This window comes from Phyllostomus discolor, chromosome 5 (assembly GCF_004126475.2).
Source record: "Phyllostomus discolor isolate MPI-MPIP mPhyDis1 chromosome 5, mPhyDis1.pri.v3, whole genome shotgun sequence".
NCBI lineage: Eukaryota > Metazoa > Chordata > Mammalia > Chiroptera > Phyllostomidae > Phyllostomus > Phyllostomus discolor.
The window spans coordinates 92540513-92556540 of NC_040907.2; the positions used below are offsets into that span (position 1 = coordinate 92540513).

Here is a 16028-nt window from a genome sequence, read left to right on the forward strand (position 1 = left end):
CTCCTTAGGCGAGCCTAACTCAAGGCTTCCTAGACTATGCCTGCTCATCCCCTTTTTTTTTCATAGCAATGAGAACCTCCTCATGTAGTCTCCTTCCTTATTCTCCGCTTGAAAACTGTGCGTGATTTCAAGCCCTGAAACCGTTTCCGCTGATGCAGGCTCCTAAAAGGCAGTCCCGTGGCATGACGTCTATTTAAGCGCCAGTGGAGGAAGGACCCTCTCCTGCTTGCATCCGTTTTAGTCTCCGCCTCTCACGCTGAGCGCGGCTTGCTAAAAGAGGCACGTGTACTACTGAATGGAGCTGGTCGCTGGTTGCTACGAACAGGTCCTTTTTGGGTTCGCTGTGCACCGGGAGCGCAAGGCAAGCGGTGGCCACGAGGTAATAGCCTATTCGCTGGACCGCCGGAGGTGCGGACGGGGGAAGGTCAGGCCTAGTCCCTGCACGGCTAGGGTAAACATAAAACGAGAAGTGAATACACCCTGTGATTTCTTAGAGATTAATTGACAGATCAAACTCATGAAACTTAAGTATAAGTTAGCTCTTTAATGCATAGAGCAGGCAGCCCTGACTGGTGTGGCTCAATGGATTGAGTGCTGGTCTGTGAACCAGAGTATCCGTCAATTCCCAGTGAGGGCACATTCCTAGGTTATTGGCCAGGTCCCCAGGAGGGGGCGCGCCGGAGGCAACCACACATTGATGTTTCCATCTCTTTCTCCCTTCTCTAAAAATAAATAAAATTAAACAAAAACATGGAGTAGGCAATTCATGAAACGAGATAGTGCCTGTCTGTTATGACTACGGGCACGTTTATGACTACGGTACACAAAGGAAGATGGCATTTCTGTGAAGGAGCAAATGAGTTGTAGATTATGTATTTAAGTGTTGCTCCTATAAATTGACTGCCAGTTTAGATGTTTGTTCTTTCACTGAATTTCTGTCCTGGAGTTTTACAAAATATTAGAGATGGTTCAAGATGACACCAGCTCATTATTGGATCCTTACTGTGGGGACATTAAGGCAACGAAGGTGGAAAGAAGCAAAGGGTGTGGATCCTGCGCCTGATATCTTCCAGGCGTAAGCGGGCGAGGACTGGAAGACAAATGCATGGAGAGAAATTACAACAAAATAGAAGTATTTTATGAGATGTATGAGTAAAAAAGTAAATTGCCTATAGTCAAACAGCATATTCTCAGGACTAAAAATAGGATGGCTCAGGACTATTTTTTTTTTTTTTTACCTTAGCAATCCTAGGTATCTCCTAGGAACCTATTTCATGAGGTTCTTTTTTTTTTTTTTAAGCAAAGCAATCTTTTTTCTTTTAAGATTTATTTTTAGAGAGAGGGGAAGGGAGGGAGAAAGGAAGAGCTGGAGACAGACATCAATGTGTGGTTGCCTCTCATACCTTCTACTGGGGACCTGGCCTGCACCCAGACATGTGCCCTGGCTGGAAATCGAACTGGGGGCCCTTTGGTTTGCAGGCCAGCACTGAATCCACTGAGCCACACCAGCCAGGGCACATTGAGTGTTTCTTAATGGAGAAATCAAGGCATCAGTCTTGAATTAACCAGAAAATTAGTGGTGTGTGTTTTGATTAATTGCTTTTGTTTATTTTCTTCTGTGTTTATTAATCTGTCTTTGGTTGAAAGGTGATATGTTTTGAATATTTGAAGATGATGCTACTAATTGTGTTTTCTTAATAATAATGTTGTTTGTCATGTTCCAGATACATGTAGACTCACATCAGTCCTCTGAGGCAGATATAGTTATACTCATGTTAGAGATGAGGAACCTGACATTGAGATATGTCAAGTGACCTACTCATGGCCATACAGCTAAAATTTGGTAGACCTGGGACTCAAATCCCCGGTGTCTCTGACACTTGAAGCTCTTAACCATTAACCAGTACGCCTGGACAGACAGTAGCCCACATAACCAACATTCCTTCTGTAATATTCACTTAGGGCCATAGAGGCCCCCAAGGAATGTTGTCTCTTTACTGAAAAGAGGTTCCCTGGGTTTTGATTGACAGAAGCACTATCTCTTGCTGTAGTTACTTAAGAATTAATTTACAATAACATTATAAGTATGTTCAAAGAAATCAGGTGGGTTTTTTCTTCTTTGGTTTGTTTGTTTTGCTAATACTTTTTGATGCATGTCCTTCAAATTGAGAGGTGTGTGTGCATCCGTTCTTTGCACTCAACCAGTCACACTTCTCCAATATGAAAGTTACATGTCAGTGAGTGTAGAATTCTTGAAACTTCATCATTAGCCAATCTCTTGGACTTATGTTGGTATAATGCAAACGTACTACTAATCCTGTTTATTTTCCTTTATAGGACTTGTTATTATAGTTATCTCTTCCTTGTTTGTTTTAATCTACATATCATGGGATAGTTTTTTCTTTGTTTGTAAGAGCCACTGATAGTTTTCATGGCACATGAAACCATTTATCTGTTTCTGGAGAACTATGACATGGTTGTGACATTCATTATATGGTTTACTCTTCAGCAGAAATGGACTCCTGTGGCTGACTTCACTCACCATGCCCACACAGCCTGCTTGTCAGCGGTGGCTATAAATAGTCGTTTTGTAGTCACTGGGAGCAAAGATGAAACAATTCATATTTATGATATGAAAAAGAAGGTAGACCATGGAGCCCTGGTGCATCACAATGGTAAGAAATGACATCCTTTCGGATAATAATGTTGAGGTATCACTACTTTATAATTTGACTTCAGTTGCACAGTTCAGTAACCAGATTCTGTGCTAGGAAATACAGAAATGAGAAAAACATATTGTTCTTTGTTCTTAAGGTGTTCACAATTTGTATTGGAAGACAAGGAAAGCACTTAACTCGGTCTGGAGGGAAAGGGGAGGAAATGAATATTCACTGAAAACTTTCTTAAAATGACATCTGAATTACCTTGAAAGAGAAATACTAGCCCCGGGTGGTATGGCTCAATGGATTGAGTGCTGGCCGGCAAACTGAAGAGTCACCTGTTCGATTCCCACTCAGGACATGTGCCTGGGTTGCCGGCCAGGTTTCTGGTAGGAGGTACATGAGAGGCAACTGCACAATGATGTTTTTCTGCCTCTCATTCTTCCTCCCTTCCCTCTCTTCTAAAAGTAAGTAAAATCTTTAAAATCAGAAAAGAAATAGCATCTGTTAGCCAAGTGAAGTTTGCGAAGAGGGAGAGGGCATTCCAGGGAGAGCAGGTAGCATGAGGAGTACAAGCAACAACATCATGTTGACAGCTGCTTTTACTGAAGGAGTATCATGTACCAGTAGTGCCAAAAAGGTACACTTGTATTTTCAGTTTATAGAAGAGAAACCGTAGTTCAACGATATTACATGACTTGCCCCAGGTTAAAAACAATGGAACTAGAACTTGAACCTAGGTCTGGAGCCCATGTTTTTAATCACTGGTGTGCATGGGGAACTGTAAGCAGGGCAGTGTTATGAGAAGGGTAAAATGAAGGTTGAGGTGGCTGGAGAAGTAGATGGGGCCAAATCCTGGTGGTCCTTGAGAAGGAGATTAGGGATTGAATGGGAAAGAGAGAGAGATCAAGGTTTGAGGACAGTGCTGGCAGTTAGGATATGAAAGAAATGCTGACTAACAACAAGCAAAAGGACTGATGAGAGCCGCCCAGTTGAATTTGGAGGCTGTGGATTTGGTAACATCGGTTTCCAGTAAGCTATAGACATTCTGTAGAGCAAGGAAGGTTAATTTGGTTTGTGTGGAGGGATTGAATTAGAGGGGAATTAGAATTTTGGTGAAAGAATAGGTTTTTGGCCTACAGAAAAATGGGTTGTTAAGGTCTGTAGATCTCTGAAATAAGCAAGCAGGTGGAGTATGATTAATGGTAGTTGTGAAAGGGCTGGCAAGATGTGAGGTTGGGTCAGAAATCTTAGAGTTCAAGAGTTCTGATGTGGAACAGCTCTGGATGGTAACAGTATCTGTGACGTGGGTGTGAGGGACTAAAATACAGAGAAGGCAAAGGTCACTAGAGTTGAGGAAGCCAAGAAATAGTGATTCTCAAGTCAGTAGTGATTCTCCACACAGATGGTACATTGCCCAGTATAGTGGCAGGATCAAGAAATAGACTGAACAGTAGTTTTGTCTTTTTTCCTCAGTATTGAAAATTATATGTTACTTTCATTGCATTTTCCCAGGAGACAAAGATTGAGGAGTTTAACATGTATCTGAGAAGAGGGAAAATTGGAAAGGAAGAACTCAAATTAGTAGAAGCAATTAGATATGTACTTAGTTTAGGGAATCTCAGCCATGGAAGTTGTTTGCCTGCAATTAAAGGCAGGTAAGACAGGTACTTGTTTTTCCTATCCTGTCTTCATGTATTTTAGAAGTTCCACCTCAAGCATTGGTGTCTAGCAGTAAATTAGAAGTGATCAATTCTGTCATATTAGATGGTCCTTTACTGTTTTGAAAAGTATCTTGTTTTTGTTTGTTTGTTTTGACAGAAGCTAGACTTTGAGTCATTGCAACAAACATTTCTTTTCCTGTGTCTTCCAATCCCAGTTTGTATGAGAAAGCCGCCTCTTTTTCTAAGACTTGGAAGGAATAATTGAAACAAAACTAGTCTGTCCAAACCCGTTGATACAGGTGTTCAACGGTAAGAAAAGGACTTACAGTAAGAGTTTGGATGGGGGAATGAATGAAGTAGGGCCCTTGATTTACTTCATTCCTCATATAAATTCTGGTTTTCCATCAGTTGTCTAAATAAGCTCTTTCCTAAGGAGCAGATGGAGCCATAGGCAGGAAAGGAAGATATGGGAAAGGAAAATATCCAGGGTAAGAAATAGGATAGTAGGGAAACAGGAAAACATGAGCAAAGATAGCTAAAGCCTCCCACTTTGAAAGAAAGCTGGTATGTTAGCCCATATAGTCTTAGTACAGGAATCAGGGGCTGGTACAGACTCATCAAAGCTCTTTAGCTCTTTCAATATAAAGGGCAAATGTAAAGGATTGACGAGGAGGTGTGCAGATGAACATTAGTAACCCAGGGATTCACAGTCTTATTCCATAAATGACAAAATTGTCATTTTGTAAATGTATTGTAAATACATATTTAGGTTTTGTGGCCATATGGTCTCTGCTAGGATTTATTCACCTCTGCCATTGTATTGTCAAAGCAGCCACGGGTGTCTTGTAACTGAATGAGTAAGGCTGTGTTCAGATAAAAGTGCACTTACAAAAACAGTGCACCAGCCAGATTCAGCCTGCAAGCAGTGTTTTGCTGCAGGGCAGTGAAGCTGGCTGACACCTTCAAAGGACAGGGAATTTTCCTTGAGGGTAAATGTATAATGGCATGGACTGCTTTTAGGAGCAAGAGGAATGCTGGGTTCTTCCCAACTCACCTCCCTTCAGCCTTTTAATATTTGAACTATGGGAATGAGAGAGGGCATAGTGGAAAAGTTGAACATGTTAAGTTTTTAGGATGGTAGATGAGAATTTTGTAGAAGTTGAATTAAAAATAGCTCTGGGCTCTGGCCTAAAGGCTCAGTTGGTTGGAGCATTGTCCCATGCACCAAAAGGTTGCAGGTTTGATTCCCAGTCAGGTCATGTGCAGGAGGCAACCAATTGATATTTCTCTCACATTGATGTCTCTCTCTCACCCTTCTTGGCTCTAAAATCAATAAACATACTGTTGGTGAGGATTAAAAAAAAAAAACAGCTCTGGAATGTGGGTGATTGGGTAGCTGTTTAGAATGTATGGCTGTACATTTCAGTTTGTTACCCCAGGTGAGCTGCTAGCTGGTTAGTTTTGTTTGACTTTTCAGTCTTACCAGCTCTCTCCTATTTATGTGATTATGGGAATGTAGAGCAAGAAAATAAACTGGTCAGGTCAAATATATATCTAAAACTAGAGAAACTGCTGAAAATCCTTGAGTAGGCTTAAAACTATATTAAAAGGTTATTTTTTCCACCTAAGTTTTAAGGTTCAATTCAGTAATACTTACATTTGATGTTTTAGTTATCACAGCATCGCATTCAAACCAGAAATGGTATTTGCATTCAGAATAATAATTTTGAATATTAATTTTGCCTGTTTTGTTTTTCCACAGGCACAATAACTTGCCTGAAATTCCATGGCAACAGGCACTTAATTAGTGGGGCGGAAGATGGGCTCATTTGTGTCTGGGATGCAAAGAAATGGGAGTGCCTGAAGTCGATTAAGGCGCACAAGTGAGTCTTGCCCTTTGTCGTTGGCAGTCTCCAGGTGTTAGTCAATTTGGGGGCTAACTGTTGATTTCCTTTTAGGGGACATGTGACCTTTCTTTCTATTCACCCATCTGGCAAGTTGGCTCTGTCTGTGGGTACAGATAAGACATTAAGGTAAGTCATAATGCTCAATAGCATCTTTACTTCAGTTGTGATTTTTCTTCTTCAAGTACAGCAGGAACCCACCATAATACTATGATACAAGGAAAGGTTGAAAGCTAGGGAACCTTTTTGTAATGGTAGGAAAAAAATGACAAGCTTTGTATGGAAACATACACAATAGTTTTCAGTCATTGTGAACTGTAAAGTGTTTTATGATGTGAAACCTTTTGAAAATACATTAAATGTATTAAAGGTAAGTGGGAATACCCCTTTAACAAGTTAATCTTGAGAATCAATATTTTAGCTGCTGCCCTAGGAGAGACAGCAGTTCTTCTGAATAGCCACATATTTAGTAAATTGACATTTGAGTGAGTCTTTATGCTAACCTTAAAGCCTCGTAAAAGTTCGTGACTGTGCCATAAATGAGCTTCTTGTTTTATAGAACATGGAATCTTGTGGAAGGAAGATCAGCATTCATAAAAAATATAAAACAAAGTGAGTATTTTTGTTTGGAATGTGTTTTATGACAATTTGGTAGAATATGAATATACACACATGTGCCTGCATGCACACATTTATTTGCCTGCATGATGGTGGTACGTCTGAAAGCAAATGCTTTGGGTTACTTTCTTCTTTCGTGTTAGATTGGAATTCTTATGGCTGTACTACTGACCAGCCCTATAATCTTTAGTGATTCTTTGAACCCAGTTTATTGTCTAAAATTGAACTTGCAAAATATGTATTATGTTTCTTGTTGAGTATTCAGTAGGATAATAGATGTGAAAGTGTGAAGTATAAATATTTGCTATTTTTAGTATTCTGATTATTTTTTATTTATGAAGTGAAAGATTTTGTTTAACTTACAGATGCTCACATAGTGGAATGGTCCCCAAAAGGAGAGAAATACATAGTTGTCATACTAAATAAAATAGATGTCTATCGTCTTGACACAGCATCTGTTACTGGCACTATCACAAATGAAAAGAGAGTGTCTTCTGTTACATTTCTTTCTGTAAGTGATCAGAAATGAGTGATGTAAATTTAGTGTGTATATGATGGTAGGAATTGTTTGACATTCTGGATTACTCATTCTTTTTCTGTCTCTCAGGAGTCTGTCCTTGCAGTGGGTGGAGATGAAGAAGTTGTAAGGTTTTTTGATACTGATTCATTAATGTGTCTCTGTGAATTTAAAGCTCATGAAAACAGGTATTTTTTTTTGTTTTACCAGTTCATTATGTATATGGGTACAGTCTCAAATGTCATGTGCAGTAGTTAGATGCAGCAGGATATATGTTTTTATGAACAGTTGCAGAGATGGACACCCGCATATGTATGATGTCTGGAGTCTAAGTGGACGACGAAAAGGTCTTGACCTTAGTAAGTGCAAAAGTGGCCAAGTTGTCGTCAAGACTAGTCATGTGCACAAAATACATTTCCAATAATTTCATCAGTCTTGGGGCCTGAAGTGAACCATATTTGAATGGGGGAAAAATAAAACAGTCTTCAGCTTTGCTTCTGACCACTCTTGCCTTTTACTTTATTCTCATTGTCTGCTTCTCCCCCCTTTATTACCGCATTTGCTTTTCCTTCAGAAGAAGTACAAGACATTATAGACTTCTGTTTTGTGCCAGTCTCTGCTACCTCTTACTGCTCACTGTGTTTCTAGGGGTGCACCCTAAGTCTCACTACATAGTTAAGTGATTTTGCCAAGATGACCCCACTGTTAGCCAACAGAGCTGGGATTCAGATCCAGTTGTAAGTTTGCCCCTGCTTTTCCACTATAATTTTGAAAAAGGTGAAAATGTAAAGAGTTATACTTGAATGTGTTTTATTTGTGTGCTGCACATCTCAAGTAAGTTTTAGTTATTTTCTAAATAAGTTAGGTTTTAAGAAATCTCTGTAAACACTCATAATACTGCAATCACTGTACAGACCTAGTTAACATTATTAGGGAAGGGGGAGTGGGACCTCAGAGATAAAAAAGCAACTGTTCTTAAAAAAGAAGAGAGAATTTTAGGCACACTATAGCTCTGAGGGGGAAAGTGCTGGGTGCATTTCAGGAACAGGAGACTTGTGTTAATAGATTAAAGTGAGTCAAATGGTGCACTGCCTTGTAGGCTGTGGTGAAAAGTTTTGGTTTTATATTAAATGGCTTTGAAGATTCTGTTGTGTTAATTTCTTACTATGGAAAAATTTAAAGGCAGATAAATCAGTTTAAGGAAGCAGCCCCCGTAGACCCACCATCCAGCTTCAGCAGTGGTCAATTTATGGCCAGTCTTGCTTCTTAAATATTCCTAGTCACTTCCTCCTTTCCTGTGTTATTCCAATGCAAATCCTAGCTTTGTAGAATTTTAAGCCTGGGAGTAACATGTTTTGATTAACATTTAAAAAATTGTTAGGGGGCAAAAATGGAAGCAGAGAGACCAATTATACTGCTTCATAATTCAGAACAAAAATGATAGTAGCTTAGACTAGGGTCAGTGGCATTAGAATGAGAGGAATTAATGTATCAGAGGAAACCTTGATTCACCTTTGTCTTTTCTTTCCATACTAAACTTGTATTTTCTTGAGGTGAGGGGCTTTGTTTTAAGTACCTTTATTTCCTTTGTGATACCCTGATTATAATATCATCATCATCATTTTTTCAACTTTTTTAAAAGATATAAGTAATAGTTTTATCTTAGAATTTAGACCCTGAAAAATGACACACTGACTCATGCGAAGTGAAGCACAGTTACTGAAAAAGGAAGAGCCTGTGTGCATAGAAGCTTATTACAGTATAGTGGTATTTGACAGGAAGATCATTTATGGTGTTAATGTTTCTGTTATAGGGTAAAAGACATGTTCAGTTTTGAAATTCCAGAGCATCATGTTATTGTTACAGCATCAAGTGATGGTTTCATCAAAATGTGGAAGCTTAAACAGGACAAGGTCAGTGTCTTAGCACAGTATCAGTACACTGTAATGCAGTCTTACTGTCAGTATTGCCTTGAGTCAAGTGAGATGGAATTCTTTAAGTGTCATAGTCAGAGATCTTGAAACAAGCTCTTTAAAAGTCTTTCAGGTGTGATTGATATTCATGATTTTAAGGTTAGGTAGGGTTCCACAGAGCTGACTTGGGTTGGCATTGGTGAATCTGAGCTGGCAGGATCTGAGAACTCCTGTTTTTTTTTTTTTTTCCAGAGAGGTTCTACTTTCTTCTTTTTTGTATATTGATGTTCTCTGTAATGTTTTGTTAGGTAAAATACTGCCATTACTTAAAAAAAGAGAAAAATTGGAAATTCCTGATTAACTGTGGAACCAACACTGGTTTTGAACCAGATAATTGGAATATTAAATTCCCTTTGATAGTGTCCCTCTCCTAGACAGTCTTGTTTATCCTGTGAATATGGTGTGTTAAGTGCTTACTTTGTTAACACCTAGAAATGAATACGACATGGTCCCTTTCCTTAGTGAATTTACAGTTTCTGAGTAGTCAGAAATTGGCTCTGTGAAGGACATAGCCAAATCAATCAGAAATCAAGATAATAGATTTCTTCTAAACAGCATATCTTATTCTAAAGAAAATACAGTGTTTTAAGTTAAGGAGTTGATTATAGAAAAAAGAAAATTATTTAAAATTCCCCTATGTTGTTACGAATTTCTCTTGCTTGTTTTAGGAAGTTCCCCCATTTTTACTTTGTGAAGTGAACACTAACGCCAGGCTGACATGTCTTGGAGTGTGGCTAGATAGTGCGACAGACCCGAAAGAAAGCCTTCCTCCAGCTGCAGAGCCTTCTCTAGGTAAATGAAATTGGTTGTTATAAAAAATTGAATAATCTGTTACCTCTTGAATTATTGAAATGAAGGAGACCCAGATAACTTCACTTTATATTGTCAGCTTGTGATTCTTTTTCAATGGGGAGAAAAAATCTTACATACACTGTCTTGTGTTTTAGTAAGTAAAGAAGAACAGTCCAAAAGCAGCACAGAGGAATCTGGCGATGTTGTGCTGGAAGAAGAAAGGCAGTCGAAACCTAGCATGAAGAAACGGGGTTTAACTGGTGTCAGTAAGAAGCCAACAAAAGGAAGTGGCCTGGTGTCAACCAAGAAGAAGAAAATGGTAGACACATTGGAAAAGAAGAGAAAAAGGAAGAAAATATGAATAACTCAGTGAATTCAAATTTCTCTTAAGAAAAAAAACCTTTTAAATGGAATCATTCTTTTTAAATGTACCTATTTTTTTCTGCCAAGTAAAAGCTAGGAATTTCCTCTTTTGGAAAAAAATGTATAGTTAAAAAAAATCACTAAGTCACTTTTGGTTTTTGTTTTTTTGTTTTTAAACAGTAGCAAAACTTTTTAGTAGGCAGTATATATCATGATATATATTATGTTAGTGTGTAATAGAATTTTTACTGTTGTGTAAAGCAAATAAAGGTCTTTCTCAAAATAATGTAATACAAAGTAATACAAAAATCAAAAAAATCTTGAACACAGTCTTTACCAGAGGTAAGTAAGAGAGTTTAAGGTCATGGAAAATGGCATTTCTTTTTTTGTCCATTTCAAGCCATTAAAAAATTCATGTAGCTAATCTAACAGGTAGTTTTCAAATCAGCCTGTTGCTTATACTGTCATCATTTCTTACCTTCTTTCCTCATAGATTACTGGATGTTTTGAAAAGATGATTTGATCTAGAGGATTTATAGGTTTTACTTAGGTGGGCCCATGTTTCATCCCTCCTGATTGGGCAAAATCAGATACCTGAGCAGTTGGACACTGGAAATGCCACTCTCTTCAGAGGAGGGACTCGTTTAGGAAATGAACCAAATCGTGTGCTGATGTTCCATTGCACCTCTTTGTTAACTTATTTCAGACCTGTAGACAAGGATGAAGGTAGGTTTGTGTTTTGTTTTGTTTTGTTTTGTTTTTGAGACTATTTTCTTAAGAGTAGTTCTGGGGTTATAAAATTGAGAGGAAGTTGCAGAGACTTTCCAGTGCCCCTGTAGCCCCTGCCATTGTCAGCATCACTCACAAGAATAGCAAGTTTTTTACTGAGGATGAACCTACATGGACACATCATCAAGTTTAACTTTGGGAATCACTTTTTTTAAAAAATCCTCACCGGAGGACACCCTCTTAATTGCTTTTAGAAAGAGGAAGGGCGAGAGGGAAATACTGATGCAAGAGAGAAGCATCGATTGGTTGCCTCCTGTCTGATCTGACCAGAGGTCATCCAGACCCAGGCTGAGGATCAAACCTGCAACTTAGGCATGTGCCCCAACTGGGAATTGACCTGCAACCTTTTGGTTACGGTACCACGCTCCAGCCAACTGAGCTGCACCAACCAGGGCAGGGGATCACTTTTGGTGTATATTCTATAGATTTGGACTAGTATTTAATGACATATTTGCTGAGTGTTTTCACTGCCCTAAAATAGCTGTTTAGCTCATTCATTTCTTTTCCACATCTGACAATCATTGATCTTTTTCTGTCTCCATAGTTTTGTCTTTTCATAATGTGATATAGTTAGAATCATGCAGTATTGTAGCCTTTTTTGATTGGTCTCTTCCATTTAGTGATACGCATTTAAGTTTCCTTCATATCTTTTTTTATTGCTTGATAGCTCATTTCTTTTTTATTAAAAAAAATCTTTTTGAAGATTGTATTTCTTTTTAGAGAGAGGGGAGGGTGGGAAAAAAAGAGGGAAAGAAACATTGATCTGTTGCCTCTAATATGCCCCCAACCAGGGACCTAGCCTGCAACCCAGGCATGTGCCCTGATTGGGAATCGAACCAGCAGCCTTTTGTTTTGCAAGATGATGCTCAGTTCACAGAGCCACACCAGCCATGGCAGCTCATTTCTTTTTGGTGTCTTATATATTGTCTACTGTCTTAAATAAGCACCACAGTTGACTATTCACCTGCTGGAGAACATCTTGCTTCCAAGATTTGGCAGTTACGAATAAAGTTGCTATATTCACATACTGGTTTTTAGGTGGACATGTTTTCAACTTACTTGGATAAATAGGAACATAACACGATCACTGGACTGTATGGTAAGAGTATGTTTAGTTTTTGTAACAAACTACCAAACTGTCTTACAAAGTGGCTATATCATTTTCCCACCAGCAAAGCAAAAGTGGCTGCTGCTCCACATCCTCACTGGTGTTAGGTGTTGACAGTGTTCAGGATTTTGGCCAATCTAGTAGGTGTATGGCAGTGGTGTCTCCTTGTTTTAATTTGCATTTCCCCAATAACATGATTTGGCACATCTTTTCATATGCTTACTTGCCATCTGTGTATCTTTGGTGAGGTGTGTAGAGGTCTTTGGCCCATTTTTCAATCTGATTGTTTTCCCACTGAGTTTTAAAAGTTAATTGTATATTTAGGGTAATGATCCTTTATCAGATGTGTCTTGCAAACATCTTCTCCCCATCTGTGGTTTGTCTTCTCATAGTACTATCTTGTAGAGCAGAAGTTTTTAAGGAACTCTAGCTTATCAGTTATTTTTATCATGGATCATATCAAAAAACCCTACACCCAAGGTCATCTAGGTTTTTTCCTGTGTTACCCTTAGAGGAGTTCCATAGTTTTGCATTTTACATTGAGATCTACAATTCATTCTGAGTTAATTTTTGTGAAAGGCTTTTGTGTATAGATTTCCTTCGCGTGTTTTTGGCATCATTTGTCAGATTCTTTGCTTCATTGTGTTGCTTTTGTCAAAGGTCAGTGAGCTCTGTTTGTGGTGATCTTTTTATGGACTCTGTTCAGCTCCATTGATCTATTTGTCTATTCTTCTGCCAGTGCTACACTATCGTGATTATTACAGCTTTATTATAAGTTTTAATGTCAGGTAGCATCAGTTCTCCAACTTTGTTCTTCAATATTGTTTGCTATTTGGGGTCTTTTGCCCCTCCCTGTAAACTTTACAATCAGATTGTCGATATTACATAAAATAACTTGGGATTGCATTGAATCTGTAGATCAATTTGTTAAGAACTGACATCTTCTTAAAAATTTTTAAAGTATTTTAATAAGAACTAACATCCTGACAACATTGAGTTCTCCTATTCAGGAATGTGGAATGTGAGTATCTCCATTTATTTAGTTCTTTGATTTCATTCATCAGAGTTTTGTAGATTTCCTCATATAGATCTTAACAAATTTTGTTAGATACCTATTTTATTTTGGGGTTTGCTCATATAAATGGTATTGTGTTTATAATTTCAAATTCCACTTGTCAATTATTGGTATATAGGAAAGCAATTGCTTTTGTGTTTTAACCTTGTATCCTGCAACCTTGCTGTAATTACTTAATGGTAGGGCACAGGTGGAAAATACAAGGCCTGCAGGCCCAATCTGGCCCTGGACTTTGTTTTATCCAGCCCGGCAACAGTTAAAAGCTCACTTAACTGTTAGGGAGTAGTTACATTTATACAGTCCTAAAATTACATTCAGCCCTTTGAAGGCAACCAGGAGACTGATGTGGCCCCCGGTGAAGATGAGTTTTGACACCCCTGTAAGCTAGGGTTTTTGTTTTGTTTTTTCCGAATTCTTTCAGTCATGTCATCTGTGAACAAAGACAATGTTGTCTTTCCCAATCTGTATGTATACCTTTTATTTCCTATTAGCAAGGACTCTAAAAGGAATAGTGGGTTCGGTTCTTCTTAAAATTCAACTTTTTATTTTGAGATAATTGTAAATTCATATGCAGTTATAAGAAGTCATATATAGAAATATGTACCCTTTACGCAGTTCCCTGCAATGGTAACATCTTGGAAATTAAAGTAAAACATATCTGGTATATAGGAGTGACATAAGCAAGATGTAGAACATTCCTTTCACCACAGGGATGCCTCATGTTGCCTTTCATAGCTGCTTCCCTCCTGTAGCTTTATAGCTACACCCACTTCCTTAACTCTTGGCAATTGCTTATCTGTTCTTCATCTCTAATTTTGATGAAATTATAATAAATGGATTATACATTTGTAGGGCATGATTTTTTCCACTCAGCATTACTGGGAAATGGATTCAGGTTGTTGCATAGTCTACATTATGATGTGGTTATACTACAGTTACATTACATGTTAACTATCTGTTGAAGGACATCTAGTTGTTTCCAGTTTTTTAGAAATTATGACCAAGGCCCCTATAAATATTCCTGTGTAGGTTTGGGAGAGCTTATCATTGCTGGGAGCAGGTGGGAGCTCTGCATCTCAGTGGGGTCACCACTGACATTGTGGTAGAGAGGGGACTTGTTATCAGCCAGTGGGGATGAAAGAGCAAGCTCTGTACTTGGTCTTTTTTTGACATCACTCAGCTGGAAGGTTGGATACCTTACTGCCTCCTGAGGGTGAAAGGTGAGGCTCCAATTAGCCCTTTGCTGGGTTGGGGTGGGGCCACAGTTTTGTTTTTTTTCTATGGTGTTTGACTGGAGTAGAGTGGTCGTTGCTTGAAAATTTTACATCCTGCAAGGCTGCCCCTTTTGTGCTCCTTTGGCTAGAAAGAGCTGGATTTTGCTGAGGCTGTCCATTTCCCCTTGCATTGTTGGCATTTCTGGGCTGCCAGTTTCTTCGGCTCTGAAACAGTTTAAGGAATTTACTACCATGGTCTTCCTCTGCTTCTGAGGTCCTTAGTTGCTTTGCCTTCTCTCCATCTTTCTGAATTTTATATTATGTGATCTATATATGATATCCATGGTTTCTGGGTGTCCTCAGGAAAAATAGGGGAAATTATGTGTACCCTATCTTCCCAGAAATGGACATTCCCTGAATAGAGTTGTTAGATTGAAAATTGATACAAATATTATCCCTTATGCCATTCACTCTAGAATAATGATGTGAGATCAGCTTACTATAAAGAACTTACTTGATGAAGCTTCCATATATTTGATTCCAGTGTCTAGAAAATGCATATTACAACAATTTAATATAATGCATATGATAACATTCCCATCAGCTGTTAATTATTGGTGGAAGCATTTAACTGAAATGATGAAACTGTCATTTTAGTCTCTTGAACTCATTTTCATTAATCTTAGGGTAAGACCTTAAGTACTTAGATTGTATATTGTATGTTTGTGTTCTTAAAAAAGTGTAGAGTCTTGAAGTCTTTTCAGAATATCTTACTGTTCCTTTTGCACGACATCATTGGACATGATTGCTTATGAATAATTGTAGTTTATTTAGCTTATCTCATCTGAAGTGAAGATGATTGATAGGAGGATATAACTAGAACAGGGACTATTAGCTCCTAGAGTGTTTTCATTAAGCCTAGGAAAGGGAGTTGGGAGACCTGTGTTTCAGACCTGACACGGTCACCAGACTGTCTATACAACTATGAGCCCTCTACCCTTTCTGACCTTGGAGTTTGCTATTACCCCAGCATATCAGCCTGTTCCCATTTGTACTTCCCGTCACCACCCATAAATTTGTCATTTGATTTGACAAATTTGAAACTGGTAGATGTCAGTGGCAGTGCAGCATCATCTCCCTTTAGGTTGACATTGATCTGTCAACCCATGTTATTAAAATACCTACTCCCATAGAGTGTAGGTACTGTCATATTTAAGCTAAATGGCTGAAGTTAGCTTGCTGCTTGATTTACAAAGTTAAACTTCAGAATGTCATTTATTTTGTCAATGGCTGACCTTTTAAAAATTTGACAGGGGACAGGGGAGGCAGGGGACATTAAGAGAAGAGAAAT

The 16028-nt window shown here is 38.5% G+C and overlaps 1 protein-coding gene across 2 annotated transcripts; it reads left to right on the plus strand.

Moving 5' to 3' along the window:
• The first annotated feature begins 61 nt into the window (after window positions 1-61).
• On the plus strand, window positions 62-14748 carry PAK1IP1 (PAK1 interacting protein 1). 2 transcript variants are annotated; one of them, XM_028512051.2, is made up of 10 exons: window positions 62-379; window positions 2513-2675; window positions 6087-6207; window positions 6283-6357; window positions 6788-6840; window positions 7212-7357; window positions 7454-7551; window positions 9177-9276; window positions 10005-10128; window positions 10284-14748. In XM_028512051.2, exons 1-10 carry the CDS (start codon window positions 296-298, stop codon window positions 10487-10489), a joined length of 1170 nt encoding a protein of 389 aa, XP_028367852.1. In that variant the 5' UTR covers window positions 62-295; the 3' UTR covers window positions 10490-14748. The 2 variants fall into 2 exon arrangements, with proteins under 2 accessions (XP_028367852.1, XP_028367851.1); XM_028512050.2 differs by having other exon boundaries at window positions 63-379; window positions 2510-2675.
• The last annotated feature ends 1280 nt before the right edge of the window (window positions 14749-16028 follow it).